The sequence below is a fragment of the Narcine bancroftii genome, chromosome 1, assembly GCF_036971445.1.
Source record: "Narcine bancroftii isolate sNarBan1 chromosome 1, sNarBan1.hap1, whole genome shotgun sequence".
Taxonomy (NCBI): Eukaryota; Metazoa; Chordata; class Chondrichthyes; order Torpediniformes; family Narcinidae; genus Narcine; species Narcine bancroftii.
The window spans coordinates 130,592,991-130,615,569 of NC_091469.1; the positions used below are offsets into that span (position 1 = coordinate 130,592,991).

At 42.7% G+C, this 22,579-nt stretch overlaps 1 protein-coding gene across 5 annotated transcripts in view; it reads left to right on the top strand.

Moving 5' to 3' along the window:
• ufsp2 (ufm1-specific peptidase 2) overlaps positions 1–22,579 on the top strand; it is an 82,282-nt gene continuing 59,703 nt past the window's right edge. For 2 of the 5 annotated variants that reach the window (XM_069939558.1, XM_069939588.1), the window contains exons 1-2: positions 2–137; positions 14,321–14,462. Coding sequence is in view for 1 of the 5 variants with exons in the window: in XM_069939554.1 (XP_069795655.1) it covers positions 135–137 (3 nt within the window). In the remaining 4 variants the exon portion in view is untranslated. Of the gene's footprint in view, positions 138–164; positions 431–14,320; positions 14,463–22,579 lie in introns of those variants that run through there. The other 3 variants (XM_069939568.1, XM_069939554.1, XM_069939579.1) reach the window with 3 other exon arrangements.

The window sequence follows — 22,579 nt, forward strand, 5'->3', positions numbered from 1 at the left end:
GCCCCTCACAAAGATGGCGGCCCTGGTGAATCGTTTCCGCGGTAACGGCCCGGGGTAAACCTGTGACGTGTCCGCTTGAAGCGGTGGGACCGGAGGTTGTGTTTCGCTGCCCGGCCGATCGCTGGCTGGATAAAATGGTGAGTTTTATGGAGAGCTGCGACTGTTCATTGTCTTTCTGGATACGTCGACCGGCTCTGGTTTATGGCCGCCCCGCAGTGAATCCGGTCGCGGGGGCGGGGGGGAGGTGAAAGGCTCTGACGTTGGAGATCGGCCCAAACGTTTCTTCTTCACATTTCGAGCCTGGTTCCCCGAGCTGCTGGATTTCTTCAATGGAGCTGAAGACTGTCGGACTCTGGCTTTACCCCTCCCTCAATTTGGTCTGTGTGTCCTCTGAGTCCAGCGTGCTCGTTGAATGAAGTGATAGGAGAAGGTATTCGGTTTCACAATCAGTTTATTACATAGTACAAGAATAAAGCTCAACAGAGCTCTGGTTCAGTCGTTAGTTCATAGGTCACCTGCTCGGTGAGCTATTCCCCAAGACTGACTCCTACCGTCCAGTCTCTTCTGTTTCTATAGATCAACATTGTTTCATTGACCAAGAGTTGGCTTTCTTTGATAGACTCATTGCATAAGATGTATCTCAAGCAATTTCCTGCTCTGCAATTATCTATGGTGTGGACCTCGTATCTTAATCCCCAAGGCCAGAATTTAACCATTTACGGACCGGAAACAGGCCATGTTGGCCTTTCGAGTCCGCACCGGTTCACTGATTTTGTGCGCCCTCTTCAGGCATTGGTCCCGGTAGATCTTCATTCAATAACGATAGGCGAATTCAATGCAGGTGGAATCAGACGTAGAAATTTTTGTAAAATACTTCTGGGCACATTCAATACAGGGTCAACTAGTATGAGAAATGTTTGTGTTAAACCATAATGATCTGTTATGTCCTGTTGTTTTGATCAGAAGTCAATTCATACCCCAGATATTTCTAATTATTCCTTTGTTCTCGACTGGCCATAGTCTTCTGTTCTAATCAACACCTCCCGTGTATCCTTATGACTTAGTATTCCTACTAAATTGGTTTATCCATTTTGTTTGTCTCTGACCTTCTCAGTCATGGTCCTCTTATCACTTATCCTTGCAATACACTTATCTTTCTGTCCCTAGCCTGTTTCAGAATAAATCACTGTCCCTATGGTTCCTCCAACCTCATCCTGTCTAACTTCTCCTATCTGCTATCCTATTATTCCCATGTGTGCTTTACAATTAGCAGTGTAACCTTGGGGATGAAAGTATTTTCTCTCTTTGTATTTGGAGGCAGCAAATTCTACACGTACTATAATCAGCCAACGTTTCTACATACTGTCTTCTTTGGCTTGGCTTCGCGGACGAAGATTTATGGAGGGGTAATGTCCACGTCAGCTGCAGGCTTGTTTGTGGCTGACAAGTCCGATGCGGGACAGGCAGACACGGTTGCAGCGGTTGCAAGGGAAAATTGGTGGTTTGGGGTTGGGTGTTGGGTTTTTCCTCCTTTGTCTTTTGTCAGTGAGGTGGGCTCTGCGGTCTTCTTCAAAGGAGGTTGCTGCCCGCCGAACTGTGAGGCGCCAAGATGCACGGTTTGAGGCGATATCAGCCCACTGGCGGTGGTCAATGTGGCAGGCACCAAGAGATTTCTTTAGGCAGTCCTTGTACCTCTTCTTTGGTGCACGATTAATGAATACATAATGAATAATACATAGGCATAACATAGTAATGGATTAATGAATACATAATAAATAGTACATAGGCATATTTTCCATGATTACTTAACCCTTTGATTCCAATAAGACCTCTGAATTGGACCCTGAAAAGGAAGCACGAAGATTGAGGCAGCACACACGTGCTGGAGGAACTCAATAAGCAGTAAAGGGCAGGAATTTATCCCATTACCTGGAGATTGTTGTAAAAAAAAATGATAAAATCATGTCCTGTTTAGATACAATAAATAGAGGGAAGTCATTCGTTAGCAAATGCACTTTTAAAACATTTCAGCAAAGTTCTAGGCTGCTCATAGTGACGTGGAACTGGTTGCCTGGAAGAGTTTAATTATTAATAGTTTTTCTTTGCATACTGCATTGTATCATTCATGCCACTGCCACAACTTCTCAGGAAACCCTTCATATTTTGTTTTAAATTTAAATTGAGACAGACAGCAATGATAACAGGCCCCTTCGGCCCACAAGTCCGTGCCCCCCAATTTACACCCCATTAACCTACACCCCTGGTACATATTGAAGGGTAGGAGGAAACGAGTGCATGGGGAAAACCGACGCAAGCAAGGGGAGAACTTACAGACAGCATGGGATTCAATCCCAAGTCTGGTCCCAATTGCCAGCACTGTAAAGGCGTTGCGCCAACCATTATGCCTTTCCTGGCATGTACTTCTTATTTGATCCCTTATGTTAGGTTTCTTTCCCTGCGGTAGTAACAATATAGTTCTGATCAAAATGACTTTTATAAAATAATTTAACATAAACCATATCTTTGGCTGTATCATTTGATATTGTTCATGGCACAATCTTACACAGTCATTCCATCCTAAAGTTTTCTTGTTAATTTAAGTTCAAAGTTCAGCTTTGTACATTACTGTCCATGACATCACAAAACCCTGAGATTCTTTTTCCTGTAGGCCAGGCAGAATTTTTACATGTCAGTAGTGCAATAAACTGGACTCAAGAAAAGATATGTATGCAATAGAGAAAAGTGTAAACAAACTGATTGCAATACAGAAAGTAAATATTCAATAATACATAATGTATAAAGTATGAGTCCTTCAATGAATCTTTAATTAGGTTTGTTCTTGAGGAGTACAATGATGGAGGGGTAGCAACTCTTCCGGAACCTGATGGAAGGAGTCCTGTGACTCCTGTACCTCTTTCCTGATGGTAGAAGTGAGAACAAAGCATGTTCTGGGTGATGATGGATCCCTGGTGATTGCTGCTTCTCTCTGACAGCAGTGTTCCCTGTACTGGGCTATATCCACAATCTTTTGCTGGGCTTCCTGTGAGGAGGTGTAGTCCATGTACTGGTAGTTGTGGGAGTTGGAGGGTTTGTAGTCAGGGGAAAGCTTCTATCCTGAGATGGAGACAGAGAGATCCAGAAAGGAGAGTGTGATAGGAGATGGACCAGGTGAGTTTGAGATCGGGGTGGAAGTTAGCCGCGAAGTGCATGAGGCCGCAAGCTCATCGCAGGGGCATGAGGCCGCAAGCTCATCGCAGGGGCATGAGGCCGCAAGCTCATCGCAGGGGCATGAGGCCGCAAGCTCATCGCAGGGGCATGAGGCCGCAAGCTCATCGCAGGGGCATGAGGCCGCAAGCTCATCGCAGGGGCATGAGGCCGCAAGCTCATCGCAGGGGCATGAGGCCGCAAGCTCATCGCAGGGGCATGAGGCCGCAAGCTCATCGCAGGGGCATGAGGCCGCAAGCTCATCGCAGGGGCATGAGGCCGCAAGCTCATCGCAGGGGCATGAGGCCGCAAGCTCATCGCAGGGGCATGAGGCCGCAAGCTCATCGCAGGGGCATGAGGCCGCAAGCTCATCGCAGGGGCATGAGGCCGCAAGCTCATCGCAGGGGCATGAGGCCGCAAGCTCATCGCAGGGGCATGAGGCCGCAAGCTCATCGCAGGGGCATGAGGCCGCAAGCTCATCGCAGGGGCATGAGGCCGCAAGCTCATCGCAGGGGCATGAGGCCGCAAGCTCATCGCAGGGGCATGAGGCCGCAAGCTCATCGCAGGGGCATGAGGCCGCAAGCTCATCGCAGGGGCATGAGGCCGCAAGCTCATCGCAGGGGCATGAGGCCGCAAGCTCATCGCAGGGGCATGAGGCCGCAAGCTCATCGCAGGGGCATGAGGCCGCAAGCTCATCGCAGGGGCATGAGGCCGCAAGCTCATCGCAGGGGCATGAGGCCGCAAGCTCATCGCAGGGGCATGAGGCCGCAAGCTCATCGCAGGGGCATGAGGCCGCAAGCTCATCGCAGGGGCATGAGGCCGCAAGCTCATCGCAGGGGCATGAGGCCGCAAGCTCATCGCAGGGGCATGAGGCCGCAAGCTCATCGCAGGGGCATGAGGCCGCAAGCTCATCGCAGGGGCATGAGGCCGCAAGCTCATCGCAGGGGCATGAGGCCGCAAGCTCATCGCAGGGGCATGAGGCCGCAAGCTCATCGCAGGGGCATGAGGCCGCAAGCTCATCGCAGGGGCATGAGGCCGCAAGCTCATCGCAGGGGCATGAGGCCGCAAGCTCATCGCAGGGGCATGAGGCCGCAAGCTCATCGCAGGGGCATGAGGCCGCAAGCTCATCGCAGGGGCATGAGGCCGCAAGCTCATCGCAGGGGCATGAGGCCGCAAGCTCATCGCAGGGGCATGAGGCCGCAAGCTCATCGCAGGGGCATGAGGCCGCAAGCTCATCGCAGGGGCATGAGGCCGCAAGCTCATCGCAGGGGCATGAGGCCGCAAGCTCATCGCAGGGGCATGAGGCCGCAAGCTCATCGCAGGGGCATGAGGCCGCAAGCTCATCGCAGGGGCATGAGGCCGCAAGCTCATCGCAGGGGCATGAGGCCGCAAGCTCATCGCAGGGGCATGAGGCCGCAAGCTCATCGCAGGGGCATGAGGCCGCAAGCTCATCGCAGGGGCATGAGGCCGCAAGCTCATCGCAGGGGCATGAGGCCGCAAGCTCATCGCAGGGGCATGAGGCCGCAAGCTCATCGCAGGGGCATGAGGCCGCAAGCTCATCGCAGGGGCATGAGGCCGCAAGCTCATCGCAGGGGCATGAGGCCGCAAGCTCATCGCAGGGGCATGAGGCCGCAAGCTCATCGCAGGGGCATGAGGCCGCAAGCTCATCGCAGGGGCATGAGGCCGCAAGCTCATCGCAGGGGCATGAGGCCGCAAGCTCATCGCAGGGGCATGAGGCCGCAAGCTCATCGCAGGGGCATGAGGCCGCAAGCTCATCGCAGGGGCATGAGGCCGCAAGCTCATCGCAGGGGCATGAGGCCGCAAGCTCATCGCAGGGGCATGAGGCCGCAAGCTCATCGCAGGGGCATGAGGCCGCAAGCTCATCGCAGGGGCATGAGGCCGCAAGCTCATCGCAGGGGCATGAGGTCGCCAATTATTCCTGCCTATTTGTGAGCTTTGTGGATCAATCCATGCTGCAAGCCTACACAGGCAAGACCTCTCAACTTTTCCTCCGATATATCGATGACTACATCGGGGCTGCCTCATGTACACATGATGAGCTTGTTAACTTCATCCACTTCGTGGCCAACTTCTACCCTGATCTCAAACTCACCTTGTCAATCGCCAATAACACTTTCCCCTTCCTGGATCTCTCTCTATCTCCATCTCGGGAGGCAAGCTTCCCACCGACATGTACTACAAACCCTCCAACTCCCACAACTACCTGGACTACACTTCCTCACACCCTGTCCCCTACAAGGATTCCATCGCCTTCTCTCAATTTCTCTGCCTCAGCTCATCCCTCACCTGCATTTCTTCCATTTCCCACTCATCTGCCCTGGCCACCTCTGCCCCCAGATGCAACAAATATAGAGTCCCCCTCATCCTCATCTACCAGCCTCCACATCCAACACATTATCCTCTGGAATTTCCAGCTCTTACTACAGGAACCCACCATCAAACACATTTTTCCTTCTCCTCCTCTCTCAGCTTTCCACAAGGACTGCTCCTTCCATGATCCCTCCCCACCCATTGCACCCCAAGCATCTTCCCCTGTGTCCTCAGGAGGTGCAACACTTGCACCCACATCTCTTCCCTCAACACGGTCGGGGGGCCCAAACAGGCCTTTCAAGTGAAGCAACATTTCACTTGGATATCCGGAGAACTTATTTACTGCATCCGGTGCTCCCTTTGTGGCATTCTCTACATCGAGAGACCAGTCGCAGATCGGGAGATCGTTTCATTGAGCACCTCCTCTCCGTTCGCAACGACAGCGACGTCCGAATGGTCAACCATTTCATTCTGAATCACACTCTTTTTGAAAATTTTATTTAAGAATTTTGCAAAATATTACAAAAAAAATACAAAACAAAGATACAAATAGATATATATATTAAAAAAAAATAATGGTAATGGTAATATCCCCCCCCACCCCTCTCCCTCCCTCTACTAGCTACATCATCTTAACTTCCTCCCCCACCCCTCAGAGCCTTAAAAAAATGTATACATTAAAAATTAATCAACATGTGAACTCTTCTCATAACTTTTACTTAAGATCAATAGACATACAATCTAAATATAAACTCCACATTTTAACAAAAAAAGAATAATTATTTCACAAATTATAAGCTATTTTTTGCAAATATAAACAGGATTACAGTTCATTATGCCATCTTTGTATATTCAATTCCACATCATTTTTCCAAGTTATCACTATGCCTTTTCTTGCAACTGCTAACCCTAACCGCAGAAATGCCAATTGTGGCTTATCAGCCAATCCCAAAGTAACAGCATTCATGTTACCCAATAAACACATCATTGGGTCCATTTGCAAATCGATTGTAAATAAATCTCTCAAAAATTTAATAACTTTTTCCCAAAAATATTTAACTTTCTTACATGTCCATACACAATGCATAAAAATACCTGTCTTTTCTCCACATCTAAAACACAAATCTGTTAGACTAAATCCATATTTCTTCAACCTCTCAGGAGTCAAATATAATTGATTAAAATTATAATTAACCTATTATATCTCACATTAATTAAATTTGTAACGCTATCAACACAAATATTTGAACATTCCTCCCAAGACAATTCAATATCGAAATCTTTCTCCCATTTCTCTGTTATCCTATATAAACCCAAATTTATCTATCTTTTCTTGCAACAACCTATACATTTCCAATATAAATCCTTTCGTTTCCTTGTCAACCATTAAAATCTCAAACTTAAATTGACTTGGTAAAATTAAATCCTTACCAAATTGTGTTCGCAAAAAATCTTGAACTTGATAATAAGCAAAAATAGAATTTGCAGAAATACCAAATTTCTCTTGTAATCTATTAAATGTAGAAAATTTATCTGCCTCAAAACAAACTTGTATAATACTAATTCCTTTCAGTTTCCAATTTTTCAAATAAAGATTATTTAAAGAAAACGGAATTAATTTATTAGTCTGATATAATGGTGATTTAATTGAAATTTTCCCTTTAGAGCCATAAGTTGATCCTGCTTATACCAAATATCCACTATATGTCTGAATAATGGTAATTTATATTTTTTTGTAACAATAAAGGGTTCTATTTATAAATAAATTGACTCATTTCTTTTTCAGAAATTTGGTCCAATTCAACTTTAGCCCAAACAGGTGGTTGTTGAACATCAAACAACCTATTAATGAATTTCAACTGTGCTGCTTCATAGTAGTTTTGAAAGTGTGCTCATTGAAGTCCTCCCCATTCATATCGCCACGTTAATTTATGCATAGAAACCGTAGATAATTTACTCTTCCATAAAAATAATCAAATTACTTTATTTAATTCTTTAAAAAATTTCTTTGGAATCTCACATGGAATAGATTGAAAAAGATATTCTATACTAGGATAGATATTCATTTTTATACTATTTACTCTCCCAATTAAAGTTAATGGCAAATCTTTCCATTTTAATCAGTTTTAATCTTGTTCAACAAAGGTATATAATTCAAAATATTTAAGTCCTGATATTCTTTATTAACTATAACTCCTAAATATTTAATCTTATCAGACCATTTAAATTTAGTAATCTGTCTACAGTCTAAATAATCCTCACCTGATATTGGCAATATTTCACTCTTCTCCCAATTAACCTTAAAACCTGACAATATGCCATACTGATTTAATAAATTTTGCAACACCCTCAAAGATTCTTTAGGATATGTTAAGTATATTAAAACATCATCGGCAAACAAATTAATTTTATACTCTTGTTCGCCTACTTTGGTACCTTTAATGTCCAAATTTTGCCTAATAGCTTGAGCTAAAGGTTCTATTACCAAAGCAAACAATGCTGGTGAAAGAGGACAACCTTGTCTAGTTGATCGAGATAATGTAAAAGCCGATGAAATCAGACCATTCGTCATTATTTGTGCTGTAGGATTAGTATATAAAGCTTTACCCCAGGTAGTAAAGAGCGGTCCAAATTGAAATTTTTCTAAAACCTTAAATAAAACTTTCTTCTCAACCCTATCAAAAGTCTTTTCCACATCCAACGCCACTATCATTGATTGATTAGCTTGTTGTTTAGCAGCATTAATTATAAAAATCAATTTAGTGACATTATCAACTGAATATCGTCCTTTTATAAATCCAGCTTGGTCAACAAGTACTAATTTTGGCAAATAATTAGCCAATCTGTTAGCTAATACTTTCACAACAATTTTATAACCTACATTTAATAACGATATTGGTCGGTAAGAAGATACTTTTAATGGATCTCTATTTTTCTTTGGAATAACAGTAATCAACTCCCTTGAAAATGATTCTGGAAATGAACCCATCTCAGTTGCCTGTTTCAAAACTTCCATATAAACCGGAAACAACAAATTGTTAAATTCTCTATAAAATTCTACTGTAAACTCATCTTCACCCAGGGCAGGGACCTTATGTGCTCTTTCACTTAACTCATAATAACTGTTTAGATTTTTGAATAATTTTTTCATATTTATATGATTGCAAAATATAATATCATAATTTAAATTTAGATAAATGTATCTTGTTATCTTCAGTAGAATTCTTCTGAAATTCTTTTTCTAACTTTTCAATTTCTTTTTTCCAAATTCTGACTTTCAATCAAATATTGTTTTTTAATCCTAGCTGTATAACTAATGATCTGACCTCTCAAATATGCTTTTAAAGCATCCCATAAAACAAATTTACTCTGAACTGAATCTTGATTCATTTGTAAGTAAAAAGTAATTTGTTCCCTAATATATTTAATAAACTCAGGTCTTTTAATAACATCTCATTAAATCTGCAACCATAAGTATTTCCGACTTTCTCGGTGCCCAAACAAGAAGCCAACAATGAGTGATCAGACAATGTTCTACTTTTGTACTCTGCTTGTATAAATCTACCTTGCAATTGAGATAAAACTAAAAATAAATAAATTCTAGAAAATGAATTATGCTGTACAGAATAAAAAGATTAATATTTTTCAGTAGGATTCAATTTTCTCCAAATTTCCACCAAATTTAAATCCTTCATTACCTCAATAATTCATAACATAACATAACAATTACAGCACGGAAACAGGCCATTAGGCCCTTCTAGTCTGCACCGAACCAAACACCCCTTTCTAGTCCCACCTCCCTGCACAATGCCCATAACCCTCCATCTTCTTCTCATCCATATACCTGTCCAACCTTTTCTTAAATAATACAATTGACTCCGCCGCCACTATTTCTCCCGGAAGATCATTCCACACAGCTACCACTCTCTGAGTAAAGAAGTTCCCCCTCATGTTACCTCTAAACCTCTGCCCCTTAATTCTTAACTCATGTCCTCTTGTTTTAAACTTTCCTCCTCTTAATGGAAATAGTCTATCCACATCCATTTTGTCTATCCCTTTCATAATCTTAAATACTTCTATCAAATCCCCTCTTAACCTTCTACGCTCCAAAGAATAAAGACCCAATCTGTCCAATCTCTCCTCATACTCCAGATGTTTAAACCCAGGCAACATTCTGGTAAACCTTCTCTGCACTCTCTCCACTCTGTTTATATCCTTCCTATAATTAGGCGACCAGAACTGCACACAGAACTCCAAATTAGGCCGCACCAACGTCTTATACAATCTCAACATCACCTCCCAACTCCTATATTCCATGCAATGATTGATAAAGGCCAGCATACTAAAAGCCTTCTTCACCACCCTATTCACGTGAGTTTCTACCTTCAGGGAACGATGTACCGTTACTCCTAAATCTTTCTGCTCTTCTGTATTCCTCAATACTCTCCCATTTACCACATATGTCCTATTCTGATTCTTCTTACCAAAATGAAGCACCTCACACTTATCAGCATTAAATTCCATCTGCCATTTTTCAGCCCACTTTTCTAAGCAGCCCAAATCCCTCTGCAATCCTTGAAAACCTTCTTCATTATCCACTATTCCACCTATCTTGGTATCGTCTGCATATTTACTAATCCAATTCACCACCCCATCATCTAGATCATTAATGTATATAACGAACAACAATGGGCCCAATACAGATCCTTGAGGCACACCACTGGTCACCGGCCTCCAACCTGACAGACAATTATCCACTAACACTCTCTGGCCTCTCCCTTTCAGCCAATGTTCAATCCATTTGACTATCTCAAAATTTATACCTAAAGACTGCACCTTCCTAACTAACCTTCCATGTGGTACCTTATCGAAGGCCTTACTGAAGTCCATATAGACAACATCCACTGCGCTACCCTCATCCACATTCCTAGTCACCTCTTCAAAAAATTCAATCAGATTGGTCAAACATGATCTTCCTCCCACAAATCCATGTTGAGTGCTCCTGATCAGACCCTGTCTATCCAGATGTTTATAAGTACTATCTCTAAGAATTTTCTCCATTAATTTACCTACCACAGACGTCAAACTTACAGGCCGATAGTTGCCAGGCTTCCTCCTTGAACCCTTTTTAAATAACGGAACCACATGCGCAATGCGCCAATCCTCCGGCACTATCCCCATATCTAATGACATTTGAAAAATTACCGCCAGAGCCTCTGCTATTTCCTCCTTCACTTCTCTCAATGTCCTGGGGAAGATCCCGTCTGGTCCCGGAGACTTATCCACCTTTATATTCTTCAAAAGCCTTAAAACTACACCTTTTGTAATCTCTATATTCCCCATATTTACCCAATTTGCTTTTTTTTATCCCACATCTCCCAATATCCTTCTCCTTAGTGAATACCGAAGAAAAGAAACTGTTCAATATTTCCCCCATTTCTCTAGGTTCCACACACAGTTTTCCACTCTGATTTTCTAAGGGACCAATTTTGTCTCTAGCTTTCCTCTTACCATTAACATATTTGTAGAACTCTTTTGGATTAGTTTTCACCCTGCTTGCCATAGTTTTCTCGTACCTTCTTTTAGCTTTCCTAATTCCTCTCTTAAGATTCCTCTTACATTCAATGTATCTTTCAAACATCTCCTTAACTCCATGCTTCTTATATCTAATGTACGCCTCCCTTTTTCTTCGAACCAAGTTTCCAATATTCCTTGAAAACCACGGCTCTCTCAAACCTTTTGCCCCTCCTTTTAACCTAACAGGAACATTAAGCTTTTGCACTCTCAAAATCTGATCTTTAAAAGACTTCCATCTCTCTACTACATCCTGCCCATAAAACAAATTGTCCCAATGCACACCCTGCAAGTCCTTTCGCATCTCCTCAAATCTAGCTTTTCCCCAATCAAAAACCTCAATCCTTGGCCCTGATTTTTTTCTTTCCATAATGACATTGAAGCTGATGGCATTATGATCACTGGACCCGAAGTGCTCGCCAACACAAACCTCCGTCACTTGACCCATCCCATTTGCCAACAGTAGATCTAACACTGCTCCTTCTCTGGTCGGCACCTCTACATATTGTTGTAAAAAACTATCTTGCACACATTTCACAAACTCTAACCCATCCATTCCTTTCACAGAATGTGTTTCCCAATCTATATGTGGAAAATTAAAATCTCCCATAATTACAATCCTGTGCTTATCACAAATATCTACTATCTCCCTACAGATTTGCTCCTCTAGGTCTCGGTCCCCTCCGGGTGGTCTATAATACACCCCTACAAGTGTAACCTCTCCTTTCCTACTCCTCAGTTCCACCCAAATAGCCTCCGTGGATGTGCCCTCTAATCTATCCTTCCTAGGCACCGCTGTAATATTCTCCCTGACAAGCAATGCAACCCCACCTCCTCTTGCCCCTCCGACTCTATCACACCTAAAACAATGAAACCCAGGGATATTCAGTTGCCAATCACATCCCTCCTGCAACCATGTCTCACTAATCGCTACCACATCATACTTCCAAGTATCAATCCACACCTTCAGCTCATCCACCTTTTTTACAATACTCCTGGCATTAAAATATATGAATTTCAGGGATTTCCCATTTTTTAATCCCTGTTTTCCCTCATCTTTAAGAACAACATTATTTACTTTTCCTGCCAATTGCCCTTCATCTTCTTCCAGAGCATTTCCCTTCTCTATCACCTGCCCATCCATATTCAAATACTTACTACAAACTTTCTTTGTTTGCATTCTAACCTTCTCCTTACTGCTCTGTACTATTTTGTTCCCTCCCCCCAACCATTCTAGTTTAAAGGATCCTGAGTAGCCCTAGCAAATACCTCTGCCACGATTCTGGTCCCCCTGGGATTTAAGTGTAACCCGTCCTTACTGTACAGGTCACATCTCCCCCAAAAAAGGTCCCAGTTATCCAGAAACTTAAAACCCTGCCCCTTACTCCACCCCTTCAGCCACGTGTTAATCCTCCACCTCATTCTATTTCTATTCACACTGTCACGTGGCACAGGGAGTAATCCAGAGATGGATTTTGCCATTAGTTATCATTAGTTCTTTGCCATTTTAGTTCTCTTTAAAGTCTTTGGAGATTTATCCAACAAAGGATCTAAACAGCAATTAAAGTCCCCTCCCACTAGAATATTTCCATTCGATTGGTTCAAATTTTAAAAAGTATCTGTAATAAATACTTCATCATCCTCATTTGGTGCATAAACATTCATCAAAGTCCAGGCTTCTGAAAATTTTTTGCAATTCACCACCAAAATCCTACCAGCGTTAACAAAAAAAAATCCTAAATAAACGGTACTTTCTTATTTACAAAAATGGCTACTCCTCTGGCCTTAGAATTAAAAGATGAAGCAATCACATGTCCTACCCAATTTCTTTTCATTTTCAAATGTTCCTTCTCAGTTAAATGAGTTTCTTGCAAAAATGCTATATCTACCTTCAACTTTTTAATATAATCCAATATATGTTTCCGTTTTATCGGGTAATTTAACCCCTTAACATTAAACGTCGCAAAATTCAAATTGTTCATTATCACCTAAAGAGTGGCACTTAGCAACATTTATTCTTACAATTAAACCGGCTCGCCCTGTAAAACTAATAAAAATCCCCCCAAAAAGGAAAAAAACAACAACAAAAACTCCACCCCTTACTTACTAACCCAACAACAAAAATACAAACACCAAAATTCCCCTCCTCCCCCACTAAACTGCAAGGCAGTACCCCCCTCGTCGACTGGGTGTGGTCGATACCACTTGTGGCAGTTGACTTCGAATTCAGCGGGTCATCTGCCTCTCCCCGGCGAGACTTCTAAAAGAAAATTTAAAAACTCATAAAATTATTGTCCAGACTGGTTTATAATATCTTCCGCCACATCACTCAGCTGTAACATCTCCATCTTCTGCAGTTCGCTCTCATTTCTAGTCTTGTTTAGGAATGTTGACTGCTGGCTTCTTAGAAAGATCAAAACTCAGCTTGTTATCTGGTAAAGAATTAGCAAAGGTTAAAGTATCTTGAGCTTTCTCAAAAAATTGATACTGAGATGGCCTATAGAACACTTTCAGAACAGCTGGATATCTAAATGTCGGCCTGTAACCCTTCTTCCACAACACCATCTTAGCTTGATTAAACTCCTTGCGTCGCTGTATAACCTCCTGACTTAAATCCGCATAAAAGGAAACTCTACTACCTTGAACCATAATTGGATTTTGATCAATTCGAGCTTTCTGCACAGCAAGACACAAAATTGTCCCCTGATCTTGATATCTTAAACATCTAATTAATGTTGAAGTGTTCTTGGAGATTGTCCTGGAAAAGGTTTTCTTCTTAATGTTCGATGAGCCCTATCCAATTCCAATCCATCAGGAAACGCCTCCACTCCTAATATTTCTGGAATCCATTTACGAAAAAATTTCGTAGGATCTTGACCTTCAAAGTCCTCTGGAAGTCCAACTATCTTTACATTATTCCTTCGACTTTGATTTTCCAAAGAATCAATTTTTTGCATAAACAAATTATTTTTCATATCCCACCCAGATACTGATTCTTCCACTTGATTCATTCTATCTTCCAGATTCTTGCATCTTTCCTGTACTTCATCCACCGCAATCAAACATTTGTTAAGATCTTCTTTCATATCTGCAATTTCTCCACGCACATCTGATATTTTACTTTTCACATCCATAAATTGTTTGTCAACATTATGAAAACTAGTGGTTATATAAGTCATAATATTTTCATTCTGTTTTGTTAACTCTTCAGACATTGTAACCACATCAGGTCCAGGTGACGGATTAGAAGTAGCTGAAGTAACAGATTTAAAAGGAGAAGCCATTTTTGTAGTTCTGGGCCTACCTTCCATTGCTTCAGCTGTCATCAATAACAGCTCTTGATCTTCATCCAGGTATTTAATTTGTTCTTCTTCCTCATCTTCAGGTACCAAAATGTCCTCTCTAGTCACCATGCTGCACGCTTGAACCCTATCCAACATTGGGTCGACATCATTAGCTTAACATGGAGCAGGTTCCCCGCAGCACGAAATTGATCCAGGACCTCATGGAAATACGACGTTGGGCGCATGCTCATTGGGCCCGTTGCGTAGTAGCGGGCGCTCACAGGCATGTCGGCACACACTGAAGTGCTACTTACAGCTCTATCTCGCCTGCTGCCACCCCCCCTTCCCCCCCCTTCTCTTTTGTTCGGACGCCTGCAGGCATTTTCTCATACTTTGACGAAGGGCTCAAGTCCGAAACATCGGTTCTGTATCTTTACTTTTGCTGCATAAAGGACACTTTGACCTGCTGAGCTTCTCCAGCATTTTGTGTTTTTACTTCACCCAGGAGATGGCTTTTCGTAGGATATATCTGCTCATGGTGTGTATTCTGCATCCCTGGCTTGAATGTCTGTGATCTGCCTCTCAGCTTTAAGTGCTGTGTCACTGACAGTCCTGCTTTGGAACTTCCATCCAAAACATTATGTACTTGTTTGCTCTCTGCTTGTACTTTCTTTTTCAGGATGCTCCTTAAGTTGGATCTCCTAAAGTTGCTATCCATGAATTGTTTTTAAAATAAATTAGAAAATGCTGGCAGTAGCCATGTAAGGCAGAATTATTGAACCAGAGAACATTACAACACAGAAACGGGCCTTTCGGTCCTTCTGGTCTGTGCTGAACTAGTATTCTACCCTAGTCTCACTGCACCCATAAGCTTCCCAATCAGGTGCCTGTCCAAATTCTTCTTAAATGTTCAAGTTGAGCCCTCATTCACAACTTCAGCTAGCAGCTTGTTCCACACTCCCACTGCTCTCTGTGTGAAGAAGTTCCCCCTTTATAATTCCCCCGAAATGTTTCCTCTTTCACCCTTAACCCATGTCCTCTAGTTTGTATCTCACCTAACCTCAGTGCAAAAAACCTATCTACATTTTCTTTGTCTGTCCTCCTCACAATTTTAAATACCTCTATCAAATCTCTCCTCATTCTTCTATGCTTTAAGAGGTAAAGTCGTAACCTGTTTGCCTTTCCCTATAACTCAGTTCCTGAAGTCTGGATGACATCCTAGTAAATCTGCACTCTTTCAAAGTTATTGATATCTTTTCTGTCGGTGACCAAAACTGCACACAATACTCCAAATTTGGCCTCATTTAACTATCACATTGTAACTTCAAAACCTAATACTGTAGCGACGCACATAGTTGTAGTGGCAAACCAGCCCCGCTTGTCACGTGCAGTCAGCGGGGCAGCCGCAGCAAACATGGGATTGCAGGACCTCCTCTTCCCGTCCAGATTGGAAGAGCACGTGAGCACTTGCGAAAGCGTGACGTAAGATCCAGAACATGAGGGGCAGGCCAGAGGCAGCCTTTAAGGAATTCAAAGAAAAGCAGTTGTGTTACTCGAGTTCTCAGCCTGTTTGTTTTGAAGATTTAAAATTTTAAAACCACAATACACTTCAATTAATAATGATATATATGTATGTATACACACACACACACACACACACACACACACACACACACACACACACACACACACACACACACGTGGGAGATAAACCTAATCCCCACCTCCCCACCACCCCCTCCAACCCAAATACTCCTAAGAAAGAAAGAGTAAAAGAAGATTATCAAATAGATATATAAATTCAAATCAACCGCCGTGAAACCGAGAACAATCACCAGGCCGAGCTATTGAGAGCTTAAATTTTCAAACCAACATGTTATAAATATGGGCTCCATGTTTTCCAAAAAAAGTGTTTTATCACGTAAACTATTATTTTTTTTCAAGAGGAATACAAGATTTCATTTCAATATGCCATCTTTGTATCCCCAAATCCATATCAGACTTCCAAGTAATAGCTACACATTTCCTTGAAACAGCTAAAGCTAATGTGGCGAGGCATATTATATTTTATATTATACGTTAACATCTTTAAAAGAGATAGATTGTGGGGGGTGGGGTTTAGTGTAGGTCACCACAAACAAAGACCGTAACACTTCACAAAAGACATCTCATTTAAAATGCAAGAGCTATGCATAAGGAGAGATGTCTTGTCCACAGTGACTTTGCGGGAACTTTGAAGAAAGCCTATGGAGACTTCACAGGCAGGTGTTAATTGGACTGATGGTGTGGAGTAAATGGATTATTGTTTTGAAAGCAACAGGTAGATGGCCAGGCAGAAACTGATTCCGGTGCTGGCAATCTGTCTACTTGCAGTTTGCTGTTCTAAGAGGGGTCATGTGGTTTTGCCAGCAGAGAGAGAGAGAGAGAGAGAGAGAGAGAGGAAAATGCAAAACAGTTTTTCTCATTTTAGAGAGAGAGAGAGAACTGCAGTGGCTTTTCAGTCTGCAACATGACAAGCTGGCAAGTTGTGGAAGATCCTATTTTGAAGATGGGTTGTAAGTTGAGTTCAGCCTGCTGAAAAATCCTTGTAGTCTTTACAAGAGGAAATGGCTGGCTAGAGTTTTTCTCCTAAAATAAGGGGAACTCTGTGGTGACCTGGAAGAAGTGGTTATCATTTGGAAAACCATGATGGGGCAAGTTTTTTCGGCAAGACACTGAAGTACTGATCATGGGAAATCAATTTGTGTGTGTCCAATAAACAACAAATCTCCCTGAAACCAATTACAATCTTCCAGAGCGGTAACCATTTACCTTTTCACTAGAACCTGGTGAAAATTCATAAATGTTAAATTATGTGCACAGTATAAGAGTTGCCTGGTGCCAGTGAACTTGGAGGAGTGAGAAGTGGGATTGGTCTGTGAGTCAAAGAACTTTCCTGAACATATACACATTACATGCACGTGCGCTTAGAATTAAAAGGGGGTTAAGTTAATAGTAATAAGTTAAAGTTTGATCCTGTTTTTATGTTTAAAGTAATCATTTGTCTTAGTAAATTTCTATTGCTGCTGGGTTTTGGGGACCTCTGGGCCCCTTAACACTAATCGTAAAATTTCAATTGATACATAGTTCACCTTAATTTTAAACTAAACATCTTAACATTTCCCAACAAAAATAACCTTGGATCCAACGGAAGTTAACCTTTAATATTTTCTCTAAAAATAATTTAATTTGTATCCAAACACTGTCAAATCAAATGAAAAAACAGAACCTATCTCTTTATCACATCTAAAGCATAACTGAAGATATTAAATTAAATCTTTTTAATTTTTGGAGTGTTAAATATAATTGATGCAAAAAAATATATTCAACTTATCTGTATCTTGCATTAATAATTTTATTCATATTATCTTTACATAACATTTTTCTAAATCAGTTTCCCACCTTAATCTTGATTTATGAATATCTATTTTGGACATTTTCCTTTGAAGTAAGAGCTTTCAGCCTGTTGTCTCAGTCTTTTCACTGCGCTCGCACACAACCCACTACACTGGTGACCCCGACGATTCTCCACATCCTGAAGACTTGGCATAATAGATCCTGCAGCCATAGGCGCCGAAGTTGCCAACTTTCTGGATGAATAGGCCCAGCACTTGGTTTGGCCAAGGGGAAGCCCAGTTCCAGATCAAACAGATAACCTCTGATTCAACGAGATACTTCTACGTCGTCAGCTCACTCGACCAGGAAGCCACCTCACGGGTTGATGACTTCATCCAGGAGCTGCCAGAGGAAGGTAAATGCATGGCTCTTTAAAAACCTCCTCATTAGCATGCATGGAGTTCCACGGCATAAGAGGGCCACCAGACTCCTTCACTTGGATGGCCTAGGCGATAGGACCCCATCCGCCCTCATGGATGAAATGCTCATGCTGGCAGAAGGGCACAAGCCCTGCCTCATGTTCAAGCAGGTTTCTCGAACAGATGCCTGAAGATATTGATTCTATTGGCTGACGCGTATTTCAGCGACCCGTGCAGGGTTGTGGCACGAGCAGACGTTCTCTACCGCTCCAAGCGCGAGACCATAAACTCAGTCAACCGCGTTACATGGCTGCCGCCAAGGGCAATTCCCGAGTCCAGTCCACCACATGAACAGGCCCCTCCCTGCCAGAAGACAGAAAGGCCTAACCCAAAATGGTACTTCTACCACCATCATTAGGGGAGCATCGGCACAGGCAGAGATGAGTGTCATTCCCTCTACGTCATTTAAGACACCCACAAGACCCCACGACCCATCCTTGCGCACAACCAACAACACCACCATTAAAACTTTTGGCAAGAGGCAAATTCCTGTATATTTTGGTGAGACCACTTTCAATTGATCATTGTAGTGGACAAGCCTCTGTTAGGCACAGATTTCCTACGGCCACACTCTACACTGGTGGACCTCCAGGTCAGACAATTAGTCCACCCAGAGACTTTCCTGACAGTGCCTTTGGCATGTTCAATTAACCGTTCACCCATCTCGCCTTTGTGGAGGCTCCACACAGCCAATATAGTTGCCTCCATGCTAGCTATCTCTCCATTTTGCACCCGCAGTTCACAGCTGTCGCGCTGAAGCACAGTGTCCAGCACCACATCATGACCGCAGTCCCGCTACTGCATTCTCGAGGTTGTCATCTAGCCCCAGACAAACTCAGCCTCACCAAAGAAGAGTTTAAATGCATGGAAGAACTTGGCATCGTTCGCCGTTCTGACAGCCCATGGGCTTCACCCCTCCACTTAGTAGCCAAGTCCAACGGCAGCTAGAGACCCTGTGGAGACTACAGACACCTCAATGATGCAACAATGTCCAACCACTACCCAACATCCAGGATCTCATGGTGAACCTCCATGACGCTAAGCTCTTCTCTAAGGTCGACCTGATCTGGGAATACCATCAGAATCCCGTGCACCTGGACCATGTCCAAAAGACCATCAGCATCACCCCTTTGGCCTTTTCAAGTTCTTCTGCGTACTGGCGAAGATTGAGCAGGAGTCTGACTTGACCCTTTGAAAATTAACCACTGAATGCCAAGATTTAATTAATTTAAAACCTGACAGCGAAATGGTGGAAGTGGCACACCCATCTTCAAGTGATGTTCAGACAATCAAGTCAGCAGACCCCACTAGACTAAATAAAAGTGTGACTTGCCCAGCCAAACAGTCTAGCGCCTGTTGGAACTGCAGTGAGTGGAATGATGCTCGTGACTGCCCGTACAGACAGCAGTGCTGCAGTAAATGCAAGTGTCAGGGACTTAAAGCAGAATGCTGTAGAACTGGCAGATGGAAAACACCTGATAAGTTAGCTTTACACACAAAAGTGAAACCAATCAAAGTGACTTTCAAGATGGCAAGCGCCAAATGCAGGAAATATGTGAAATGGCATCCCAGTGAGGCTTCAAATTGATAGAGGGTCTATCATTACCCTAATGTCAAAGAAAACGTAGAAGCAGGTTAGTCAGCCAGAGGTGACTCCAACTGAAAACGGCTCGGAATGCTTCGGCGGGGATGGGGGGGGGTAGGGTGGGTTGGGGGGGGATACTGCTGAAGTTGCTAGGCAAAGTTTAAACAGAACAGAAGGAAATAGATCATGTTATTTGGTAAAATGTCCTAAACTTGATCTCATGGGGTCTCAACTGGATTGAAAGGTTGAACCTACTGGACCATCCACAATGATATTTGTCAAAAGTTGGAAGTGGCACATACCCCAACAACAACAAATGCAGCAGAAGAGTTGCCTATATAGTTAAAGCAATACCATGCATCTATATTTTCTGAAGGTCTTGGATGGTGCACTAAAACAAAGGTGAAATTCTGTCTTCTGCCAAATGTGAAACCGATCTTCAAGCCAAAACAACCTGTCCCATATTCAGCTCTGCAAGAAGTGGAGCAAAAATTGGAATGGCTGCAACATGAAGGAGTAATTGAACAGGTCAACTACTCATCATGAGCTGCACCTACCATGGTGGTGAAGAAATCGAATGGATCCATACATCTGTGTGCTGATTTTTCAACTGGTCTAAATGCAGCATTGGACACCCATCAATACCCACTGCCGTTGCCATTGGCATGCACCTCTTTGCAAAGCTGCATGGTGGCAAATGCTACGTAAACATTGACTTAGCAGAGGTATATCTACAGGTGGAGGTTGATGCCGAATCCAGAGAATTGCTAATTATTAACATGCACCGTGGACTGTTCAGATACATCCATCTACCATTCAGAGTAAAGACTGCTCAAGCTATCTTTCAACAGATCATAGACACAATGTTGAATGGTGTTCCGGGAGTTGTGGAGTACCTAGATGATACCTCTTCATGGGAGCACATGTTCGAGAATTGTTTGATCGTCTTGATCGCATTTTGTCCTGCATCAGAGACTATCATTTTCGAGTCCATCCAGAAAAATGTACATTTTTTAGTAAGTCAGAGAAATATCTGGATATCATTATTGACGAACATGGATGGCGGCCAGATCCACAAAACACTGATGCTATCAGGCATATACCTACCCACAAATGTGATCATGCTACATTCATTCTTGGGTCTTATTAGTAATTATAGTTCATTTCTGCCGGAGATGCATAAACTCCATGATCCATTCAACAGAGTAGCAAATGGAATTAGACTTCAAAATGTCAAGAGTCGTTTAATTGAGTTAAGACTATGCTAAATTCGAACCTTCTTTTGACCCTCAACGATCCAAACTTGGAGATTGTTGTAGCTTCAGATGCATCACAGTCTGGGGTGGGTGCAGTCATTTCACACATATTCCCTGATGGGAATCAAAAGGCCATAGCTCATCAGTACACTCTAACTGTCGCAGAGCGTAACTATAGATAAACTGAAAAGAGAGCTCTTGCAATTGTTTATGCAGTGAAGAAATTCCATCAAATGCTCTATGGATGGCAATTCACTCTCATGACAGATCACAAGCCGCTATTAGCAGTATTTGGTTCAAAGAAAGGAATTCCAATTTACATGACAAACCGACTGCAAAGGTGGGCAACCATGCTTCTTGGGTAGGATTTCAAAATTAAATACGTGCTGACTACAAGTATCGGACCGACTCATGAGTGAACAGGAAACTAAGCCGGAAGATATTTTTGTAGCGCAACTCTTGGTAGAGGCAGAGGTCAACCAGGTATTCAAAGATGTTATTAACTCACAGCCGGTTACAGCAGAAAGAGTCAGACAAGCAACGAGCGAAGAAGACATTCTTCAAGAAATAATGCGTCACCGTCGTACAGGGTGATCAAAAACTTGTCAAAGAATGGAAATTCAGCCATATTTTAAAAGACGAGACTCATTAACAATCTCCAATGGCTGTCTTTTGTTTGCAAAAAGGATTGTAATATGAAAAACTCTGCAATCAGCAATCCTAAAACTGTTTCACAGGGGATATCCTGGAACAAGTCGAGGAAAAGCACTTGCTCAAAGCTATATTTATTGGTCTCTGATGGATGACCTGATTGAACAACTAACATGGTCCAATATGCCTCAGCTGTAAAATACCCTGTCAAGATGAATTTACATTCCTAGCCACAACTAAGTGGTCCATGGAATTGTCTCCATATAGACTATATAGGACCAATGAATGGAGAGTACTATCTAATCGTAGTGGATGCATACTCCAAATGGCTGGAGATCATGAAAGTAACCTGACTAACTGCATCGGCTACAATCAAGTTTTGGTGCTCCTGCAACATTACTTTAAGACAGTGGGGCACAATTCACTGCAGCTGACTTCAATGTATTCTGCAAACAATACGGCATCATTCACATTCGCTCGTCTCCATATCATCAACAGTCCAATGGTCAGGCAGAAAGGTTTGTGGATACATTCAAACAGGCTCTACACAAAGCCAAGGGGGAGGGTCCAACGGGGGAATTCTGTAGACATTCTTGTTAAATTAGAGGATCACTCCAAACCCACAAACTCCTGGTGGCACTTCGCCTGCTGAAAACATCTTTGGTAGGAAAATTAGAGCACCATTTGACATTATTTTCCCACAAAAGTCAGAACCTGAATGCAGAGATTTGAATATGGAAAGATAGTTCAACTGCCGGCATGGATCAAAACAAAGAATGTTTCAGGATGGACAACATGTGCTGTTGCGAGTCTACAGGGTTAAGATGAGTGGCAGTTGGG